This window comes from Pieris brassicae, chromosome 1, assembly GCF_905147105.1.
Source record: "Pieris brassicae chromosome 1, ilPieBrab1.1, whole genome shotgun sequence".
Classification (NCBI taxonomy): Eukaryota; Metazoa; Arthropoda; class Insecta; order Lepidoptera; family Pieridae; genus Pieris; species Pieris brassicae.
The window spans coordinates 9,526,923-9,548,658 of NC_059665.1; the positions used below are offsets into that span (position 1 = coordinate 9,526,923).

At 33.9% G+C, this 21,736-nt stretch overlaps 4 protein-coding genes across 4 annotated transcripts; 3 read left to right on the forward strand and 1 right to left on the reverse strand.

Annotated features, from left to right (window-relative positions):
- Positions 1-312: 312 nt before the first annotated feature.
- Positions 313-3,006, forward strand: LOC123713607 (delta-1-pyrroline-5-carboxylate dehydrogenase, mitochondrial). Its single transcript, XM_045667360.1, has one exon. The coding sequence runs from the start codon at positions 787-789 to the stop codon at positions 2,488-2,490; it is 1,704 nt and encodes a 567-aa protein (XP_045523316.1). The 5' UTR covers positions 313-786; the 3' UTR covers positions 2,491-3,006.
- A 3,729-nt stretch (positions 3,007-6,735) lies between these two features.
- On the forward strand, positions 6,736-8,070 carry LOC123708905 (protein OPI10 homolog). Its single transcript, XM_045659917.1, has 4 exons — positions 6,736-6,941; positions 7,020-7,272; positions 7,343-7,452; positions 7,581-8,070. The coding sequence occupies exons 1-4, from the start codon at positions 6,903-6,905 to the stop codon at positions 7,782-7,784; spliced, it is 606 nt and encodes a 201-aa protein (XP_045515873.1). The 5' UTR covers positions 6,736-6,902; the 3' UTR covers positions 7,785-8,070.
- Positions 8,071-8,237: 167 nt separating this feature from the next.
- Positions 8,238-20,366, reverse strand: LOC123713074 (cell division cycle 7-related protein kinase-like). Its single transcript, XM_045666570.1, has 11 exons — positions 20,233-20,366; positions 19,835-19,919; positions 19,486-19,711; positions 18,262-18,355; positions 17,702-17,844; positions 14,735-14,831; positions 14,402-14,524; positions 13,970-14,172; positions 12,964-13,061; positions 11,954-12,111; positions 8,238-9,433 (listed from the first exon to the last, which is right to left on the reverse strand). The coding sequence occupies exons 1-11, from the start codon at positions 20,287-20,289 to the stop codon at positions 9,287-9,289; spliced, it is 1,431 nt and encodes a 476-aa protein (XP_045522526.1). The 5' UTR covers positions 20,290-20,366; the 3' UTR covers positions 8,238-9,286.
- A 126-nt stretch (positions 20,367-20,492) lies between these two features.
- LOC123713083 (CDGSH iron-sulfur domain-containing protein 3, mitochondrial) lies at positions 20,493-21,504 on the forward strand. Its single transcript, XM_045666583.1, has 3 exons — positions 20,493-20,706; positions 20,839-21,065; positions 21,300-21,504. Exons 1-3 carry the CDS (start codon positions 20,659-20,661, stop codon positions 21,430-21,432), a joined length of 408 nt encoding a protein of 135 aa, XP_045522539.1. The 5' UTR covers positions 20,493-20,658; the 3' UTR covers positions 21,433-21,504.
- The last annotated feature ends 232 nt before the right edge of the window (positions 21,505-21,736 follow it).

The following is a 21,736-nucleotide window of genomic DNA, read 5'->3' on the forward strand; positions in this document are numbered from 1 at the left end:
CTGTTTAACAACGAAAAAAGGTTTTTTAACAAAAATCAAACCCACAACGCTTAAAAAGATATACGTGGTTATTAAATAATTAATACGATTATTCATGTTTTTAATGATAATAAACTCAAAAATGTTAAGTAAAGCCCAGTTTATTAATTTATTTATTACATTCACTGAATCTTTTAAATTTGTGGTTGCAACTTGCTAGACGTTCGTTATAAATCACATTGTAGCGTAGGGTTGCCAGTTAAGGTTTCAAAACATTGTACATAAGAAATACCCGTGCACCCAGTATCTACATATAATGATGTAATTAGTGACGATGATCATTATATATTATTAGATTTAGTTAAAAGCCATCTAAAAGAGATGCCAATTTAAAAATACTAAAATCTCTTGTGTCTAAATTTGTTGTCAGCTGTCACTGCAAAATAAGACTGAGACAAAAATAAAATATCCCAACACATCAATACTTAATTCGGGTTGTGAATATTTCTTACTTGGCAACTTGACATCATTCTATATTTTAATCTACTATATTTGCGACAAAATGTGAAAAAGTGAAGGTCAACCTTGCAGTGTCGCGGTGTTGGTTGTTGGCACTTACGTATTTTTCCGTAACAAATCCATTGCTCGCATCCTCTACGGTCGCCCGCCGGACTTTACGTAACACATAACGACAACGATTTTCTGTCACGAGTTTTCGTACGAATCTCGAACTCGACATTGATTAGCTTATCAGAGTCTTGTAAAAATATTTTAGCTGTTTACCGCATAGAAACCAAGTAGTCCAGAATGATGTCTGTGTTGTGTACGAGGAGCTTTCTACGAGCGCGTTCGCTAGAGCGATCTGCCTCGAGCGTTGTGGAGCTTTCAAAGTTTCAAGACTTTGGTGTGGTTAATGAGCCCGTGCTTGGATATCTCGCTGGAAGCCACGAGCGCAACGAGCTTACTAGTGAGCTGAAACGCACGGCTGCTGTCACCGAAGAGGTGCCTATCGTCATTGGCGATGAGTACATTAAAGAGGGTGAACCCCGCCACCAGGTTATGCCTCACAACCATTCTCGATCGATCGCAAAGTACTACTATGCCAGCGAGAAGACAATTCAAAAGGCGATCAGTGTGTCTGCCGAAGCACAGCGACGATGGGATCGTACTCCTCTTCACGAACGTGTACAAATCTGGCAGCGTGCTGCAGACCTAATGGCGGGTGAGCACCGCCAAAAACTCAATGCGGCAACCATGCTTGGCCAGTCGAAATCTGTTGTACAGGCTGAGATAGATTCTGCAGCAGAGCTTATTGATTTCTTTCGGTTCAATGTTTTCTTTTTGAAGGAAAGTGCTAAGTATCAACCAATATCTGAAGACCCATCAGTAACACTTAACTCACTCAGATTCAGAGGCCTAGATGGTTTTATTGCAGCTATTAGCCCATTTAACTTTACTGCTATTGGGGGCAACTTGGCGTACACCCCAGCTCTTATGGGTAATAGTGTCTTATGGAAACCGTCTGACACAGCCCTGCTATCAAACTGGAGGATTTTCAACATAATGAGGGAAGCTGGTCTTCCTGCAGGTATAGTAAATTTTGTACCTGCTGATGGTCCTACATTTGGACGCACAATCACAGCATCTCCCTTGCTGTCTGGAATTAACTTCACTGGATCAGTTCCAACATTTAACTGGCTATGGAATGAGGTAGGAAAGAATTTGAATGTGTATAAGAACTATCCACGCTTAATTGGAGAATGTGGAGGCAAGAACTATCACTTCATTCATCCAACAGCTGACATACAATCAGTAGTAAATGGCACAATCAGATCAGCGTTTGAATTTAATGGTCAAAAGTGTTCAGCTTGCTCAAGAATGTATGTTCCTAAATCACTTTATGAGCCTATCAAGGAAGGTTTGCTTCAAGAAAGATCAAAACTTAAAATTGGAGATCCTACTGACTTCTCTATTTTCACTGGTGCAGTAATTGATGATAAAGCATTTGCAAGAATTTCTGGCTACATCAAACATGCTAAAAACAACCCCAAGAATAAGATACTTGGTGGAGGAGAATTTGATGACAGCAAAGGATACTTTATTCAGCCAACCATCATTGAAACCAGTGATCCTCATGACAAGTTAATGACTGAAGAAATCTTTGGACCGGTCCTTACAATGTATGTCTATGATGATAAGGATGTAATGAAGACAGTGTCCCTAGTGGGATCTTCCACTAAATTTGCTTTAACTGGAGCTATCTTTGCTAAGGATAAGAATTTCTTGCAAACAGCATTAGAGGAGTTAAAGATGACAGCTGGTAATTTCTATATCAATGATAAATCTACTGGATCAGTAGTAGGACAACAGCCATTTGGTGGTGGTCGGATGTCAGGCACTAATGACAAGGCAGGTGGTCCTAACTATGTCATGAGATGGACATCTCCACAGTCCATCAAGGAGACCTTTGTACCCCTGCGAGAAATTGACTACCCATATATGAGGAATTAAGTAAATCTTTTAAATCAAATGAAACAGTACAATAATGATCTATCAATAATTACTTACCATAGTTATAGTATTATGCTTTCTTGTTTTAAACGCTATTGGTATTTTAGTATTAATATTGAAAAGTATTTATTCTTATCACTACTAGGAATTAGTAGCTAGGCATGAGTGATGTGTATATCTTGTTAATTTATAGTTACATTGTAATACAGCCAACAAGGCTAGAAAAAAAATATAAACTGTTAAAACTGTTACCTGATAGATGTAGCTCAATACTTAGGAGAAAGCATTGTTAATATGATAATTTGAAATTGGAATTATATAATAATATTGAAACTGCGCCTTCTGCGCCTGCTTTACAAACACTACTAATCTTATCTTATAATTATTTTGTTAGTTGCCTGTTATCATATTTAATTTGTTTCTACTATCTACTGGCCTTTGCTCTCTTAAGATAATGCATTTAAGCTTAACACTGTAACAGAACATCTTTTTGTTGTAATTGTTTCAATAACAATTTAATTTCATAGAATATATTTATGTTGTGACTTGTGAACCTATTTATATAAAACTAGTGGTGATTACAGTCACTTTAAACTGCTTGTTAATAAATTTAATTATTACTATTATAAAAAAAGTCTTTTACTTGTGTTATTTTTATAAATATTTTTTCATAATTAAAGTGCAATTACTAAGGACATCTGAAATCATATAATTATATTGATTGCAAATAATTTTTATGTATTTTGCATAAATTTTTCCAAGTATATTAATACTGTACCAACACAACATACAGTGCTCCCAACGTGATAATGCGCAACGCGCAGCACGGTTCGCCGTTGTTCGGCAATGGTCGTATTTCCCGAGCGTTCGGGAGACGATATATATATATAGATAAATATCAGTAACGAGATTTGATTCGATAATTCGGCATTAATATATAAATGACTGACCTTGGACTCACCGGCGACCGCCCGATTGTTTTCAATTGTGTGCACATGATATTAACTCCTATTTCTTCGAACAAGGTGCAAAATGCAAGTGTACTGTTTAGGGCTGTATATATTCAAACATAAGATCAGTCTAAACATAAGTTTTTCATTTCATCTAAATCCGTTCAGTAATTCCTGAGATATGGTACACGAATTTCAAGAAGAAACAACATGGGAAAGTTGACACTTGACAATTTATTGGAGTACCTAGTTATATTATTGGTATTCAAATCACAAGGGTCGAGGGTTATTTTTCGAATGTTACGAAAAGGGCCAGAGCCTTATGCGTCTTTCGGGCATAATTGATCAATGCAAATAATAATTTATATTATTTATTCGTAATTTATTATTTTTCATTAATTTATGTTATTTCTTAGAGAAAAAGAAATGTGATTTGACATTATCAATTAACTAGAAACTAGAGCTCGTATGAACCGACAAGCGAGTACCTACCTAGATAACACTGAAAATGTTTAGAAAATTAAAAACAGCTTAATGAAGAAAGTTGGCAATACTTTTATTGTTTTTCGAAGTAATCTCCGTTCCTCTCTTCATATCGTCGCATTCGATGGAACCACTTAGAAAAGCAGTAGACCCATTCTTCCTTAGGGGTCTTTTCTATGGCAATTTCGTAATATTTCACCGCATCTTCAGGGCTCGTAAAGCGAATACCTCGAATTTTATCTTTAGTTCTTGGAACTGTAGTGTAGTCAGGGCTGGATCGCGGATGACTAATTATCTCGACACCTGCCATAGTCAAATATTCAACATTCCGTTTTGCGGAGTGCGCTGAAGCATTATCGTGGGGAAGGAGGATCCTGCTTCGAGGGCGCTGCTGTCATTTTTTTCCAAGACAACAATCAAACAGCGATTGACATACCGGTCTGCAGTAACTGTCCTTCCATATTCTAGCACAACTGTCGCAAAATGCCCTTTCCGACCAAAGAATAAAGCAATCTTTTTTCCTTGACTTCTTTCTCTCTTTACCTTAGTTGGCCGACCCTCGAAAGGAAACACCCACTGAGGTGATTGTTTTTTGGTTTAGGGTTCGTAGCAATATATACAGCTTTCATCACCTGTGACGGTGTCACATACAGCATTTGAGTCACGGCCGTTGAACTTATCTAACATTTGGTTTGACTCATACGAATGCCTAGGCTTGTCCGTATCTGCTGACAGGTCAATCTATTATCTTCCTATATTATGCGTCGCACAGCACTGATGCTTTCCGTTTTCAGCACTGATCATCATTGAGATAGCTACGTGCACGCTTGAACTCGTTAAACCAATTGTAAATAGTAGCACGAGGTGGGGCTCTATTAAGAAATGCCAATCGCAGCCTATCATAGGTTTGTTGTTGAGTAAACCCACAACGAAAGTCTTAATAATTCTTCACGTGTAACAAGAGTTTAGATTTGCCGCCAATTCATAAAAAAAAGACAAATGACTGCAATATACTAAATTAGGTTACCAAAGAGTTCTAAAATTGAAATTCAAAAAAAGTTTTCATTACCAATGTTTCTAACTAGCCCGTTCCAAACATTTTCAGTGTTACCTACGTATGAACACTTCATACGTGAACACTTCATGTGAATTTACTGTAATTTTTCACAATTTGGCTTTATTTCTTTATTGGACTTGGGGGATACGCTTCTACTTTATTTATACCTTTTCATTTTAAGCCTAATTTGTCCCTGATATGGACTTTTTTTCAATGTCTTCGGAAAATGTTGTTAGACTTTATTGAGACGTCGAAGTTCTTGTAAGTATACTCATACATTAATCAATTTATTACATACATATTTAAATTTTAATTATTAGTTTTGTACATACAAATATTTATTGAATTCAAATCTTATCGCACTAATAATATGTTCGGTCATGAGCGGTCATGTGCAAACAACTTAGTAATATGTAAAAAAATGTAAGCTTTAGAATTTATAATGAAAGCAGCAGTAATTTGAATTATAATTTCTATTTCAGCTCAACAAAACGATATAGTTTTACATTACTTTCCTAAAGAGGTTGTAGCTTAAACTTATCCTGTCACTATTATATTTTCGATTAATTATCGGAAAGTTTAACAAGTGATTTTCGAATTTTAAGATTTAACACGGACAGCGAGATTGAATTACTAACCTTTATACTAGGCAAGACATTTAATGGGATAAGGAAATATTGCTGTTTTTATTATAGAGACTGAAATTAATTATAATTAATTTTTTTACATTATGAAAAAATAAATGATAAACCATCCCTACATAGTAAAGTTGTAATACCGAACAAAACATATAGGTATATGCTAAAAATACTATGAACGAAATCTCATTTCCCAATCAGAATTTATTATAATAATCTGATTATAATAACCAGTAATTATTATTAAAATTATCATCATATATTCATTATAATGATATTATTTCAATTATAGCTACAAAAAGCAACATAAGAAACATACTTACCATAAAACGTGCTATTGCTTTTTAACTTACAGAGATATTATGAATAAAGGTTTCAATAAACTATAATATAAATCCAATTACCTTGGTTAAAAAAAATATAGCGATAATTATTATTCGCTATGCGGAGACCTCACTATGTCCCACAGAATATATATGTAGTAGTTATATGCTTTTTGAAGGCAACATTGTTTTTCGAAATTTCTCTGTATTGTATTAAATCATGGTATCTAAACAAAAGAAGCTCTATTATGAAGAATTATATTATTGTAACATCAAAAATTCCGTTAATCCCTATTTGTCATAAACCAATTTATTTCATAGATTTTTTACATTTCAAGTTTTGTGAATAACTAAACAAATTCATAGGGTGTCTAAGAATATTCAAAGAAGAAATTTAAAGAATTATGGCACTATTAGCCAAGATAAGTTTAAAGAGCATATAAAACATTTTTGTCTTGCCTGCCTGGCATTAATAATATGAGTTAATTTAAAACCAGGCCTCAATGAAAAAATATTTCAGCAACGAAATAAAGAGGAAAAATAAACAATAATTAATATTTTATTTGTTTCATTTACTCCAACTGTGATTTTTATACATATACTAAATTGTCATAGTGTAAGAACCTTTTTATAAACTTTACTGTGAACAAAAAATAATCCAAATGGCAATTTGAATTTATCCAGACGCCTGCTTTGGGACCAATAGAGAACTATATACATATTCTAATTTGTAGTGTAGTGTCTGGCTATTCGGTCAATAATCAATATATTTAGTGCTCTACAATGCCAAATGTTAGACAGTGGCACTAAAATCAGTCTGTGGGCTGTGATCGCGGCATACATATCGAATTTGAAGTTCTTTCTAGAAAACCTACAGCATAGAAAGATGTTTCTAATCTTATTTTTATTTATGTAAGCTCAAGTATTTATAAGTTGTATATGTATAAGTTATAACTAAAACATGTCAAATGTTTTCGGATTGATAGTATCCGGACGATTGGTAAGTAAATTCATAGAAAGAGGGACTAATGATGTTTGTTTACATGATTGAATTCATTCTGGAGTTTACATGTCTTAGGTGCAGACGGATTTTACGCTGGTCTCGGAGACGAGTCTCGTCACGACAATTCTAGATGTTGATTCCATCAACCATGCGGTAGTGTTTTTGACGGGCACGACGCCGTTGCCTGCCGGTTCAGTTGCAATCGTCTACTGGAGCTGGCCTGACCCCAATGCGCCTCCCAATTGGCAGCCTCTTGGACATATTTCAAATGCTAAACCTTCGGCTATATTCAAAATTCAGAATTTGAAAAAGCTTCATGAATTATCAAGTATGTAAACCCATTTTTTTAAACCAATCACAGCTACTAAGCCAACAATAAATTATGAATGATTTTTCAGGTGAAAACAAATTTATAAATGCATTTGGCCAGCAGCAAATCTGTCACAATGCTCAAATAGGGATCTCCATTGAACCTGAAGCAAATGCTCAAATGTTGGAACCTGTTCTAGTAAGTGTGTAAAATGAATTTCTCTATTATTATACATTTTCTTTCATTATAATCTTTGTTATTCATTATATATTTTAAATTATACTGTGTCATTCCAGAGACTTTAATTGTCTTATCTAACTTTTTAGGAACAACAAACAAACAACTATGTATCGTTTGCACAGAAGATGCTGGAAAACTTAGTGAACTTTGTAGCTTCTTTTTCTGTAACACAAGATCAAATGACCCCCACACCGGGTGTCTCTTACATACCATTAAATACTCTACATACATGGTACCAGAACTTCGAGCGACGCTTGCAGAATAATCCCAACTTTTGGAAGAACTTATAAACAAATATAGGATAAGTGCAATGTTAAAGCAATTTGAATAATATGTAGGGTAACTGAATAACTGATTAATTTGTATATTTGAACAGGATTTTATTTATATTTTTTAACTAATTTTCATGCCAGCTCTCGATGAGGATTGAGGATGTAACATAATTTTGTTCAAGACCATTATAAATTTTGAAAATAGGTTTAGATGACTAATTGATGGAAAAAATGCTTTAAAAGTTCTTTTTACTGCCACCCTTATAATATATTAATATTTTGATTAAATTCATTGTAATGCTTCTATTTTATTATTCTCTAAAATACTCCCTACGTGACCTGTTACTTACCCTATACCCATACATAGAAAGTACTAACTGTTTTTACTAAAAGTAAATAATAAGTCTATGATCAAATAGGTAGCATCTTCCAAAACCAGACCTTCCAGAAAAATACAATAAAATAAAAGACTCCATCATTAAAAATATTTATTTTAACAAGGCACAACAATTCATGTGCAAGGCACTTGTTAACAGCTAATGAACACTGTTGAGGAAGACATGTTACTTATCAATTCTAAGCAGGTATTCCAAATATTAAGTTTGCATTCCTTGTATATAAAATTAATTTTGTTGGAAAATCAAAAAATTTACTAATATTCCAAAAGTCCACAAAAATAATGTAAATAACTACCTTCAAGAGATTTGAAACCTTAAAATTAATCCGAGATCTCTACAACAAAATGGTAAAAGCAATTGCAATGTTGTTAAACCACTACAATGTTTTCGGTATAAAGTTATAACACAAATTGACACATCAAAGTAGAAAGAACACAATTTGTGCGCATTTAAATAAATAATGAGGTAATATTGGGTGATTTGGCCTCCTTATGGTAATGAGAATAAAGTTGATAAGAAAAATACATCAACTATAGCATCTCCCACAAAGAACATTTCGATGACTCATGGAAGAAACATACAACCAAATGCAAACCATTTTTGGCTAAAGTTCTTAACAATCACAACCTGTGAATTATACTTGAGACTGATTGAAGTAAGGCAACATTAATAAAATATTTAATTAAAATTACGTCAATTGTAAATGTTAAATTCCATAGTTTTACGTTATTTACCATTTCTAAGTTATAGTATAAAATACTTTTGAATTGGCAAATTATTGCAATTCCACAAACTTTTTTAACCCAATGTTACTGACGTAAGGTGACTTCGATTAGTTTAAAGCGTGAGACCGGTAACAGACTGACATATTAGTAGTGACAATTGTCTTTGATAAATTTAGGACATGTACCTACTACTAATAGGTAAAAACCGTAACTTTGGCACATAACAGTGGCCATTATTTGATTTGATACTAAAATATCAAAGAGTGCTCTGACAAACTTCATAGGCAAAAATGGTTTCACATGTACTAAAACTAGATTTAATTTTGGTTCCCATTGTTGTTTACCGACTTTCCTCTGTCGGCTCACGTTATTTCCTCCATTACCTATGTCTTGGTGGTCAGTGGGGCAGATGGGCTAAGAAAGGATGCCTTAGCGCCTGGTCAGCCGTAATGCGTGTACGCGGGTCGGGGTCCAACAGCCGCGTTGCTAGATTAAAAGCTGCCTCCGGAAGGTCATCAACTACTATCGTTTCCAGGTTGCGCTCCTTTACAGATAGATGTATGTTATAAGCACTTAAGAAAACTTATTGAACTGATATAGATGCGAGTTATCATTCATAATTTGGCAGACACATCAAGTTGAGAAATAAATATTTGTTAATATTAGGTCATTATATATGAAATTGGCATTTTGTATGGAAGGAACAAAAAGTCGAATATTTTTTAAATATAATATATTTAATTAATCAAAGTATGAACCATTGTTTTCTATGCACTTTTGCCATCTCATAGGTAGTTCATTGATCCCTTTACTAAAAAAACCAGTCGGACGGGAATCAATAAAATCTGTTGGAGCAAGGTGTACGGGGAGTACGGAGGATGGAAGCTCTTCTAATTTGGTAGCCGTCTGTTGTGCAGTGTGTGGTCTAGCGTTGTCGTGAAGTAGCAGTGGCGTGGAGCGATTGACCAGCCTAGGTTGTTTAGCCGCTAGCTTTTCCATCATGGTTTGCAATTGCTGACAATAGACATCAGCCGTAATAGTCTGGTCAGATTTGAGAAAACTGCAATGAACAATACCGGCACTAGTCCACCAAACGCTTACAAGTAACTTTTTAGGGGTTAATTTTCGCTTGGGGCAGGATTTGCCTGGCTGGCCAGGATCCAACCATTGCGCTGAGCGCTTCCGATTATCGTAAAGAATCCATTTTTCATCACAGGTAATGATTCGGTTTAAAATACCATCATTATTGTGCCGGTTCAGTAATGTAACGCAGCAGTCGACGCGCGTTTGCCGGTTTGCTTCAGTCAATTCGTGAGGTACCCACCTTTTAAGCTTTTTAATCTTCCCAATTTGCTTTAAGTGAATTAAAACAGTTTTATCACTAACACCGCAGCCTGCAGCTAACTCGGACGTGGTTTGCGATGGATCCGCTTCCACAATAGCCTTCAATACTTCATTATCAACTTGGATCTCAGGCCGTCCACGGGGCTTGTTCTGCAGGTCGAAATTTCCAGAACGAAAACGTTGGAACCAAAAACGAACTGTGTTTTCTTTTGCAACATGACCGCCATACACATCATTCACCCTTCGAGTCGTTTCCGCAGCACTAGTGCCACGGCGGAACTCGTACTCGCAAATAATGCGATACTTTAAGTTTTACATTTTGTAAAATGAGTGACGCAAACAGAAAAAAACAAATGAATGACGGTCATCGAAGCACAAATACATGAGTAATAGCTGTATAAATTTGAATTTGAAATTCCTAACCAAAGATGAGGTATTAGAGGTCAAAGTGGCCAGTACGACAAAACGCCAATTTCATATGTAAGGACTTAATATAATAAGAACATAAAGTGTCGGTAAAATGCCGCCGAATTAACACTATCAATTGCCGCAAAGTGGTTACTTGCAATTATATATTTTCTTACCTTGAAATAAGTTTTATACTTGCCTACCAAAGACTTTATAATGATATGTGAAAGCAATAAGATTCTTATTGTTTAAAATTCCGTAAGATAAAATAAATTGTTTAAAAGCATCTTCTTCGTCCTGCGCCTATTAACCAAAAACTTAAAACCCAGGCTATAAACAACGTGGGTTACCTACGAAGCGAAGGCGGTATAATAAAATTGTATTGCCGAAAGAAACTTGTATTGGTATATGTATACGTGGGTAACACTGAAAATGTTTAGTACGGGCTAGTTAGAAACATTGCTAATGAAAACTCTTTTTGAAGTTAAATTTTAGCACTCTTTGGAAATTCGTTTGTCATTTGTTTTTGTTAATTGGCGGGAAATCTAAAACTGTTGTTACACGTGAAAATGAACCTAACGCGAGAAAATTTTCGGTCAATGATTTATAATGACGTTCGTTGTGGGCTTTAAAAACTTCCTGAAGATAACATTAGTGCTGTACGGCGCATGATAGAGAAAGATTAGAAAGTAAGCTATCAGCAGATGCGGGCAAGCCTAGGCATTGGTATGAGTCAAGTTAAAATGTTAAATATAACAAGTTAAAATGTTGCACGAATATTTAGGCGTCAGGAACCTTGGCACCGGACGGATTTCCCATACTTTAACCGACGACGAGAAACAGCTTCGCATGGACATGGCAGATGTCGAGATAATGAGTCATCCGCAGTCCTGACCTGGCGCCCTGTGACTTTCATTTATACCCAAGAACTATAGAATAAATTTGAGGTATTCGCTTTACGGGCCCTGAAGATGCGGTGAAAGGGGAGGAAAATGCCATAGAGGAAACCCCTAAGGAAAAATGGGCCCACTGCTTTTCTCAGTGGTTCCATCGAATGCGACGATGTCAAGAGAGGAACGGAGATTATTTGAAAAAACAATAAAAGTATTGGCAACTTTCATTAAGCGGTTTATAATTTTCTAAACATTTTCAGTGTTGCCTATCAGTCTATCCTTATGCTAACATGGTCTGTAAATAAAATAAACCGCTGTTCAAGGTATGAAAATATTTTTTAAATTTCGATCTTTAGATAATACAAAAACAATACAATTTAGGTATTGAATTAATGAACTATAAAAAAACATATTTATACCTGCGTATCTGTGGTGAGGCAGAGACACTGCGGGGCGGGAAGACGGCAACGGAGACACGCGGGGTAAGGGCACGGAGGGGGAGCTGGGTTACGCAGACGCTGCGCCAACTTGCGGAGGCAGATGCCCGTGCGATTGCCTGATATTACTACGCGACGACCTAACGACATTGTTGTAGTGAGAATGGAAAACAAAGACGAAACGATTGTACGCTCCGTTCGATTTTAATTGGTCAACGGCATTTCTAACCCAATGCGTTACGACGACCGTTATACCATTCACAATCAACGTTTCGTCTTGCATTTTACATTCTCACCAATTGATACGTTTTAGAATATTTGGAACGCCTGCACCATCTTCGTGGAAACAAAATAAATAAAACTATTCTAAGAATGTAGCAACCGTCTTTTAAAGACAATACTTTAATTGTAGGTATCTATAGAGTACTTGATTATCCACAACCATGTTCCCGTAGTTAGTGGTAATCAGTTGCATAGACCAGACTTAATATACAACATATTGGAGCATTCATTTGTGACCATGGTTAATTGCGTGCAAACATGCAGTGTATATGTTACTTAGGGAGCGTTTAAGTTTTACGTAACGAATTTTGGGGGGGGGTCCTCTTGTAAATCGTTACGCATGCAGGGCGGGGATTGAATTTCGCGTCATTGTTTATATTACATTCCACTTTCCAGTACTTTATACCACATAATGGTAAGTTTTAGGTATAAAGAGTCACTGGGGTTGGTCACGAAACGTTTTACTATTGGATACAGAAACGATACGGCGCGTTTCATGGGGAGGGGGGGAGGGTCAAGAATCTCCAAAAATTGCGTGACGTAATATTTGAAAGCTCCTTTATAACATATACAATATATGCTTAATATTTGTCAAAAATACACCTTAATAAAAAGCATTAAAGTATGTAACGAAAGTTTAAAACTTTTTGTATCGGCTCGCTATATATGGTTGCAATTAAACATATCCTAAACAAGGCACGTATACATACGTAGAGTGGCCGCGACACGATGCACGGCGGCGGAACCCAGCAAGTCCACGAGCTCAGCCAGCGCAGACACATCATCTGCAGCTCGAAAAAATGGATACCTGCACACACCATATTTCGCTTGAAGCATATCTATCTATATGATCATCAAACTTTAAAATTGCTTATAGCAAACATAATAAAACACATACACTCAAATATTATTCGTTTTCTATATGTATATAATTAAGGATATGTTAAAACAGTGTATTGCGTAGTATTGTCTTTGGTTAACATAGCTTTTACACATTGAAGGGAAATAAATACAGATAACACAACTTTCTCTACAGCTGTGATACTTTTGACATTCAACACCTTTTGTCTTCAGTCACCGTGACCACGCACGCTGGTAAGCACGCGAAACGTCGGAAAATTAAAAATTATGTAAATAATTATAAGTTTATAATAATAGAAATAGTGTATTGCGTCCTATTATAAACGAAAACCATATATTTTGATCTACGCAGAACCATTATGATAGATATATCAAATCGGTCTTGATACAAAACATGTTGTGTATGTTCTTATGGTTACAAATCTGTTTATCAAATAGTGTGGAATATCACTTTTTATAATAAGGTCATATGTTAGACGAACGAAAGAAATAAATCATAATAATCATAAATCCTGAACACAAACAGCATTGCATCATTTCTGAAAGTGAATTCAAAAATAGAACTTACCAGATAATATGGACAGTATTACAAAATTGAATACTACAATGCGATTCAAAAAAGGAACGTCAATAATCTGTCAAATGTCACTTAAGAAGTAAATTTTGCAAGGAAACTTATTTGATTATACAATTATGATATTGCATAATTGTTTATTTTATTCAGTCTTAGTCTGAGGTAAATTTAACATAAAAATATTCTAAATTAGAAGCAATGACAACACACACAACTATCGCAATATGGCGCAGTCGATGCTGTTTTTCATCATATCGCATTGTACATGTTAGCTAGCCCACCTGGCAGTAAGGAGTGAGGTGAGTACGACCCCAGCAGCCCAAACGTCGACCGCGGTTCCCTGCAAGGGGCTTTTGAGGAGCACCTCTGGGGGCCTGAAGCCCTGCGTTCCCGCCCTTGGAGCCCGAGCCGTTGGTCTTCTTCCACACCCAGTGCAGACCCCACCCAAACCAGCACAAGCGCAGCTTACGTTTAAGCCTGAGACCTGAAAAATATAAAATAGTCAGAGTGAGTAAGAACAGTGTAGAGAGCAGAATAAAGTACTAATTCTGTTTAGACTATGATAGAAAGAGACAGAAAGTTCTGGGAGGTTCTTCGGGAGTAAAACCCTTATTTCATTTGAGACAGTTTATTAAAAATCTCTAAAAACTGTTCCACCATAGGGTTTAACTTTAATAACAATAATGATAAACAGAGTTATGTGTGTGACCAACCTTTGTGACGTGTTTATGCGGTGTTTGTTTGATTGTGTCACCGCGGCGTGGCACCGAAACATGTCGCCCGCGCAGCGACAAGTCCAATGCCACACGTTTGGCTCCTGGCGACGAATCACACTCCTACCGGAATTGAACAATATATTAATTAAACAAAATCCTACAGCATGGGAAACATCGAAAATTGTTTAAGAATCTTTACGCTAATATATAAAAAAATAACTTGGATGACAAATATTAAGAGAAAAGAAACCACATGAAACAAGGATTTGTTTTATTTAAATGTTTAATTAAATGGTATAAAAAAATTAACTTTATATGCAAAGGACTGACCTCTTCCCGCGCTCGCTTTGCGGATCCATTGCTATGGGCAGGTGGAGGCTCAGTGGTTACCACGCGCTGCGCCAATCCAAAGTCCACTAGCAGATACCTGTAATTCACGTGAAGCAAAAATTATATATAAGAAATACTTTCCTACCAAGTTGAAAAATTAAAGCATTTTACCACTCAAAAAATACATGTTTATCAATTCAAATCTTTATTAGCATGGTTAATATATTTCAAACAGAGATTCTGCCTGAGTTGACTTATTAATACAGTGTGACCTCCGTAACGTCCCTCGATTTAACAACAACGTCCCTAAAGCGTCGAAATCAATTGGCTTTGGTTGGTTTAGCTTGGCTTCCATACAATGATACACTCTACATAGCATTACACCCATTAATTGTAATTCTATTAACAATTTTTTGACATCACTTCCTACCAAATGACATGTAAACATTTCATACATACATATAAATATTAGATCTATCCTACTACTTCCCTAAATTGCTCCAAATGATCAATAACAACTATCTACCTATTGATATTATTGTATTAACTGAAGTAGGTATAAAAAGTGAAATTTCTCATTTATTTAATATTCCTACATATAATATGCACACTCATCTAAGAATCAATAAAAAAGGGTGGGATTATAATGTATGTAAAAAACCATTTAAAATTTACTTTTAACAGTTTAAATGCTTGCACATTTGAAAACCTAATAGGTTCATGTAAAATTGGGTCAAACCAAGATATAGTTGTATGTGCTATATACAGGCCACCAAGGCACAGAACCCAAAACCTGTTTGTAAGGGAGCTCGACAATTGCATATCGAATTTTAACTCAATAACAAATTTACTTTTAGTTGATGATATTAATATTGACCTAAAAAATAATTCTACCTACAAACGCTCAGCGAGCATGGACTTTTGTGTGGAATATCTGACTTTACTAGAATAGAAACAAAAAGTAATTTATTTACTCAATCTTGCATAGACCATATCTTCTTCCGCGTTCCCTCATTAGGTACGTAAGCCGTACTCGGCGGCGTTAAGCATCGTACTGGCCGATCACCGTGCTGTTATTTACGCCTGCTTAAGTTACATGCCCGTGCCTATTATGCCCACACAGGGACGTACTTACAAACAAATTAATTACAAAACATTATATAACTTATTAAAAAAGGTTAATTGGGTTACTTACAAACAAACAATGAATTCTCCTAGAGAAATATATAAATTTATTCGCCTCTTCTTCGAAAACGCTAATAAAAAAGCGACATATAAAATTTAAAAAAAAAAACCATAGCTATCCCGAAAAGCTTAAGATACCCTCCCTGGATCGATAACAAAATTAATAGCCTCTGCGACAAACGTAATAAATTATTTCAACAATGGAAGTTCTCAAGGTACCCTGAAATTAGGCTTCAGTGTAATAGTATCAGAAATAAAATACACAAAATTATAGAAGTAAAACGAATCAACAATCAAATAACAGAACACTTTAAAAATTCACGAAAAGTTTATCAAATGCTAGGACGAAAGACGTTGTCCATCGATGAGGCTATCATGAAAGCTTTTGAGTCGCAAACAAACCAATGCCTACAGTTCCAATACGCGACCGAAGAACATATTAATAAAATTATACAAACTCTAAATGCTCGAAAAACACCGGGCCTTGATAACATAAAAGTATACGACCTAAAGTTGATAAATAACGAAGTTTCTCCTGCAATAAAAAATCTAATTAACCAAAGAATTAAATACGGGTACAAAGTAATAAAATAACCAAACTATTTAAAACAAGGTTGTGTAAGACCTGTGTTTAAAAAAGGAAAAAAAAGGTTATTATGCCAACTACCGTCCTATAACGGTATAAATAATATATCGGGGAACAAATTAAATCTTTTTTAAGCGAGAGGACATAATATACAAGAACCAATTTGGGTTTCAAGCAGGCAAAAATACCTCGGGACTGCTATCGCGTTTCACGGACGATGTAAATAATAACTTAGATCTTAAAAAATATACTCTGGCTTTATTCATCGATTTTCCCGCACTTTTGACACTTTGGATCATAAATAACTTGAGGATAGACTTAATCATATAGAAATTCAGGGGCCACTAGGCACTTGGTGTTCAGATTATTTAAAAAATCGTACTTATGTAGTGGAAATAAACAATACCCATAGCGAGGTGGTTTCAGTAACAGAAGGCACCGCCCAAGGCTCGGTCCTCGGGCCTCTCCATTTTTTGACTCACGTAAACCAAATGCATAACCAAGTAGAACATTTCACTTGTTACCAATTCGCAGATGATACCTGTTTGTTAGTTGGAGATAGTGACCCTCATAAAGCTATTGAACGACTACAGTGGTGCCACGACGCTAAACTAGAACTCAATATTGAAAAGACAAAACTGCTTATTATACAATGCAATTCTATCAAGGAAGCTACTGGTGTAGCATTAGTGGCTCACAAACACTCATGTCCCCACAAATCAACCGTGTGCAAGTGCCCTTCTATAGAAATAGTTGATAAACAAAAATATCTGGGATTAATTATAGACAAAAACGTGCATTGGAATCAACACATAGAATACGTTTGTGATAAGCTACGATAGTTTTTGGCAGAAAAAGCGTATCCCATTCAAAACAAAACTTGCACTTTACAACGCACTTTGCGAGTCAGTCATCAATTACGGTAGAACATATCCAACGTATCTCAACCGTATATATAACCTACAAACGGGAATCCTCAAGAAATGTGCTCGATTCATATAAAAATGAAGAATGAGGAATTTTTAAACACTGCAAAATATTGCCCATAACAGAAAAAGTAAATAAATGTCTCCTAGTCTAGCACTTTTTCCGAGATGACATAAAGTTAGTCAAAAATAATAGACTATATGCAATAGCATGCAAATAAGATTCTTATTTGCATATTATATAGAGATTACACTGTTGGTAAAACATACCTCCTGCGCTCCCGGTCATACAGAAAGTTGCTAGGCTTAACATCCCGATGGATGACACCAAAAGAGTGTACATGTCTAAGGGCTACCAGCAATGCATGCAAGTAACGAGACACCTCCTCTCTGTCCATATCATCCATATATTCCTTAAAATTAAATTAAAGATGTTTAAAAATAGTGATATCATTAATTTTTATTATTCAAATATTTTTTGAAATTTGTTATTGTTAAATAATTTTATTACATTGTTAGCTAATCACAACACATTTATATTTATCCAACCTACAATCCAATAATGGAGCATTGAAGGTGTTTTGAAAGATGGTTTCATGTTGGTAAAGTAAACACAATTATTATTGTATATATTATATATAAGTAATTTAAAGGTTGTAATAAGATTTCTTACTTAATAGAAAGTTATATTACTTAAAATACATATTTATTCCATTATTAAGTTGATCACAATTAAGCTGTAAGATTAATATATCAATATCTAGTCAAATATATTTTAAATTTGGTTATTTCCATTAATGTGGGTTTTTTATCCAACTTAGGAAACTTACTGCAAATTTTCTATGAGGTATGTATGGCATAATAAAAACAATAGTGTCTAATTGCCTTAAGCATAATTCCACTCCAATCACATTGTGTCTGCCACTGTAAAGCAAAAAATATGTCATAATTAGAGCCCAGCCTCTTGAAAACTGCATATGTATATATATATATATATATATATATATATATACAGTGTATATATATAGCAGATAAACGATATGTGTATATATATATATATACATATCGTTTATCTGCTACTTTCAATGGTCCAGTGAATAGGCTATCTCTCTCTTACAACTTAATTACAAACATTGATGAAAATATTGAAGTGTTTTACAAGTCTACCAACTTACCGTAACCTTGTTTTGCATGTTATTGTTATTTTTTATCTCTTAGTTTTAGTTTATTATTAATTTTTAGTTATTATTTTTGTTTTGTTTTATTTTATTTAGATTTATTTTAGTGTGTTAGTTTTCCTTTGATATATTATTTAAGTTCTAATGTAATTGATGTGTATGTGTGTTAAATTGGAGAAGTCATATTTTCTTGTACATTGTTTTAGAATGTATATGTAAATAAATAAACTAATAACAAATAAAGATGAATGATTTTAGAATTAATGAAATATGTATTCCAAAATAAAGATAGGCTTCAAGCTTTGTGTTATAATAAAATAATACTTATTCAATTCGCTTTGCTTCTTGTGATTTTTTATAATCAAGAATTTTAAAAATAAGTTACGCTAATATGTAATAATACTAATTATTACTACAACTTACAGCAACAAAAAAGACCATATGGGACTTATATCGTAATAACACTGAACTGGCAAGTTTTATATTTACTTAGACCCACAATATAAATTTAACTTCAATGCCATATATTTGTGCACCTAACTTAACACCTAAAAAACACAACACTATAAAGCATTACCAAAAAAAAAATAGTAATACTGACTGTGTGATGATGAATAGGAATGGCTTTAAATAATTAAATGGAAATAATTGAAATTGAATCATTTATAAATATCATTTCTGACAATTAAGGGTAAAACAAACCAAATTTTAAATATCTTAAATCTCCTAAACTCTCTCAAAATAGATGTTGATAAATGAAACAAACTAAATGATGTAATACAATCTACTTGTAAATACTGGTAGATGAAAATTGAGTAGTTTTATTGGAAAAATGGCCTCAAAAGCAGTGATAGAAAATTTTATAAAGAAACTTACCCCATGTCTTGTAGGCATTTTAGTTCGTGTTCAACCCTAGCCGGATGAGCTGTAGGAACTAGGTGTTTTATAGCAAACATACGCTTTTGTCCATCTGGTAGATTGGCATGTTGCCGTAGTGAGCCAAGGTAAACAGAACTGAAAGTCCCTTCCCCTATTTTGCGGTGAACTTCAAATATACTATTTAGTTTTGGTAACTTCTGTACCAATTCATTAATTTGTTGATCTAAAAAAGGATTTTAAAATTTACACTTAAATATTAAAATTTAAACTTAAATATTATACTAACAAATAAACTAGTCTTTACTTAAAAACAAATTTTAATAAAATAAAACCAAAAAATACGTACTTTCTTGATCGTCTGAACAAGAAAATTGATCTCCTCTATCCTTTTTATCTTTTTTGTAGGTCCCATTTCGTGCTTTTTGTGAACTCTGTAGTTTTAAAACTTTATTTTTAATACCAACAGTATTTGACATTACTTTAACAAAATAATGACAATGTTAATAATATAAATTAGGAAAGCGTAAGAAGGCAAAAGAAAGCGCTTATATATGATACGCTAACTCATTATAAATAATGATAATTTACAGAAACAAAAGTAAGATAAATTTAACTTTGAAAATTAAAAAAAGAAAGTTCGTGATTTTGAATTTGAAGTATGAAGAAGAATCCACAGATATTTTATATACTACATACTACTACTGACAGCCACAGCCGACGCCGTGCTCATCTTAAACGAAATACCTTTCGACAGTGTCTTTTCACATTTTCACACATTATACAGGGATATTGATAATTCATAGTTTTCCAGTAAGATGGTCCTTATGGAATGTTATAAAGACGATGGTTTGACAGCGTGTTTCTTAATCCTTATTATCCGGCGGTATTATAATCCTGTGGTTGTAATGCATAGAGTAAGGTCGTTCTTTCTCGGACAATTTACTCGATTTTAGTTTAAAAATGTCAATTGTCAGTTGTCACATAGTATTATGAATTATTCATGAAATAAAGTAAAAACAGTACATTTTAATATATGTAATTAATTTCTTTTACCATTTATTTAAATATTCTAAACAGTTTTACTTTATCATTTACCTATTTCTAATTAAATGTTATAAATACTAATTTAAAATCAATAAATTTATCAGTAACCTTAAAACAAAAGCAGCAATGTTTTCGCGAACATTTTTAAAACGAAGCACCTTCATTCTTAATTCAGTAAGTAGAAAATGTTATTGTAAATTAAATAGCGTCAGGTATTCCATTAATTTGTGACTATTTTTATTAATACTTATAATAATTGCATTTGTTAGCAATTTCGTTAACTGTATATTTAAATTTTTGTTACAGGTCAAGTATGTTACAAAAGCTCCAAAACCAGAAATACCCAAGAATCCCTTAACATCAGTTTATTCTGCAAATAACCAAAAAAGTAATGGCACAGTATATGATAAAAAGCCTTTTAAAATGTCCCTGCAGGCAGAAAAGACATACTCCTGGTGCCTTTGTGGCAAATCTAAAACACAGCCACTGTGTGATGGAACGCATAAAGATATATATCTTAAAGTATCTCAAAAGTTGGTATTGCAATAGTTATTTAAAGCTTTACCCCCATTTTTATATAAAAAATAATCTGTCTATCAACACTGTGTTAACTAAAGTGCTCATCTGTCTCTTTTCATGATAGCATGATAGCATGATACATAATAAAAATATATGAAAGATGCAATAAGGCTGATTTACTTTTTGTGAATAAAGGGGGTTAGAATAGAGATTTTTTGAGTCAATTAATAAATTAACAATTGTTACAGACCTATTAGGTTCACTGTAGAAGAAACCAAAGAGTACTGGTTGTGTAATTGCAAGCAAACTAAAAATAGACCCTTCTGTGATGGAACTCACAAACAGAAAGAGATACAGGAAGCCACTACTATCAGAGTGTAAAATACTTAGAAATTTAATTACAAATAGATAAGCTTAGTTATTAGATTATGTAAAAATATATTAGTAACTGAATTTTTCTATTTACTTATCTGTTTGAATAATAAACAAAAGAAGTGTATTATTAAAGTTCTAGTCATGGTTGTTGGTTAAGTTCTTAGAGAGAAAAGCTGTTTAATGTTAATGAGAAATTATTTTCAGGAATTATTAAAAAAAATAAACTTAAACATGCATTATACCAACAATGCTTCTAATCAGTAATCAATTATTCCTATTTTTTAAATAATGTATCCATATTCTACCTGCT

Excerpts from the sequence above, each read along its gene's own strand:
- LOC123713607 (XM_045667360.1), top strand. The coding sequence starts at position 787 with ATGATGTCTGTGTTGTGTACGAGGAGCTTTCTACGAGCGCGTTCGCTA.
- LOC123713083 (XM_045666583.1), top strand. The coding sequence starts at position 20,659 with ATGTTTTCGCGAACATTTTTAAAACGAAGCACCTTCATTCTTAATTCA. Across the intron at positions 20,707-20,838 it reads GCACCTTCATTCTTAATTCA|GTCAAGTATGTTACAAAAGC; the intron begins GTAAGTAGAAAA and ends TTTTTGTTACAG. Across the intron at positions 21,066-21,299 it reads TATCTTAAAGTATCTCAAAA|ACCTATTAGGTTCACTGTAG; the intron begins GTTGGTATTGCA and ends CAATTGTTACAG.
- LOC123708905 (XM_045659917.1), top strand. The coding sequence starts at position 6,903 with ATGTCAAATGTTTTCGGATTGATAGTATCCGGACGATTG. Across the intron at positions 6,942-7,019 it reads TGATAGTATCCGGACGATTG|GTGCAGACGGATTTTACGCT; the intron begins GTAAGTAAATTC and ends TACATGTCTTAG. Across the intron at positions 7,453-7,580 it reads AAATGTTGGAACCTGTTCTA|GAACAACAAACAAACAACTA; the intron begins GTAAGTGTGTAA and ends CTAACTTTTTAG.
- LOC123713074 (XM_045666570.1), bottom strand. The coding sequence starts at position 20,289 with ATGAATTATCAATATCCCTGTATAATGTGTGAAAATGTGAAAAGACAC. Across the intron at positions 17,845-18,261 it reads TACCTCATAGAAAATTTGCA|GAATATATGGATGATATGGA; the intron begins GTAAGTTTCCTA and ends TTTAATTTTAAG. Across the intron at positions 14,525-14,734 it reads CAAAGCGAGCGCGGGAAGAG|GAGTGTGATTCGTCGCCAGG; the intron begins GTCAGTCCTTTG and ends CAATTCCGGTAG.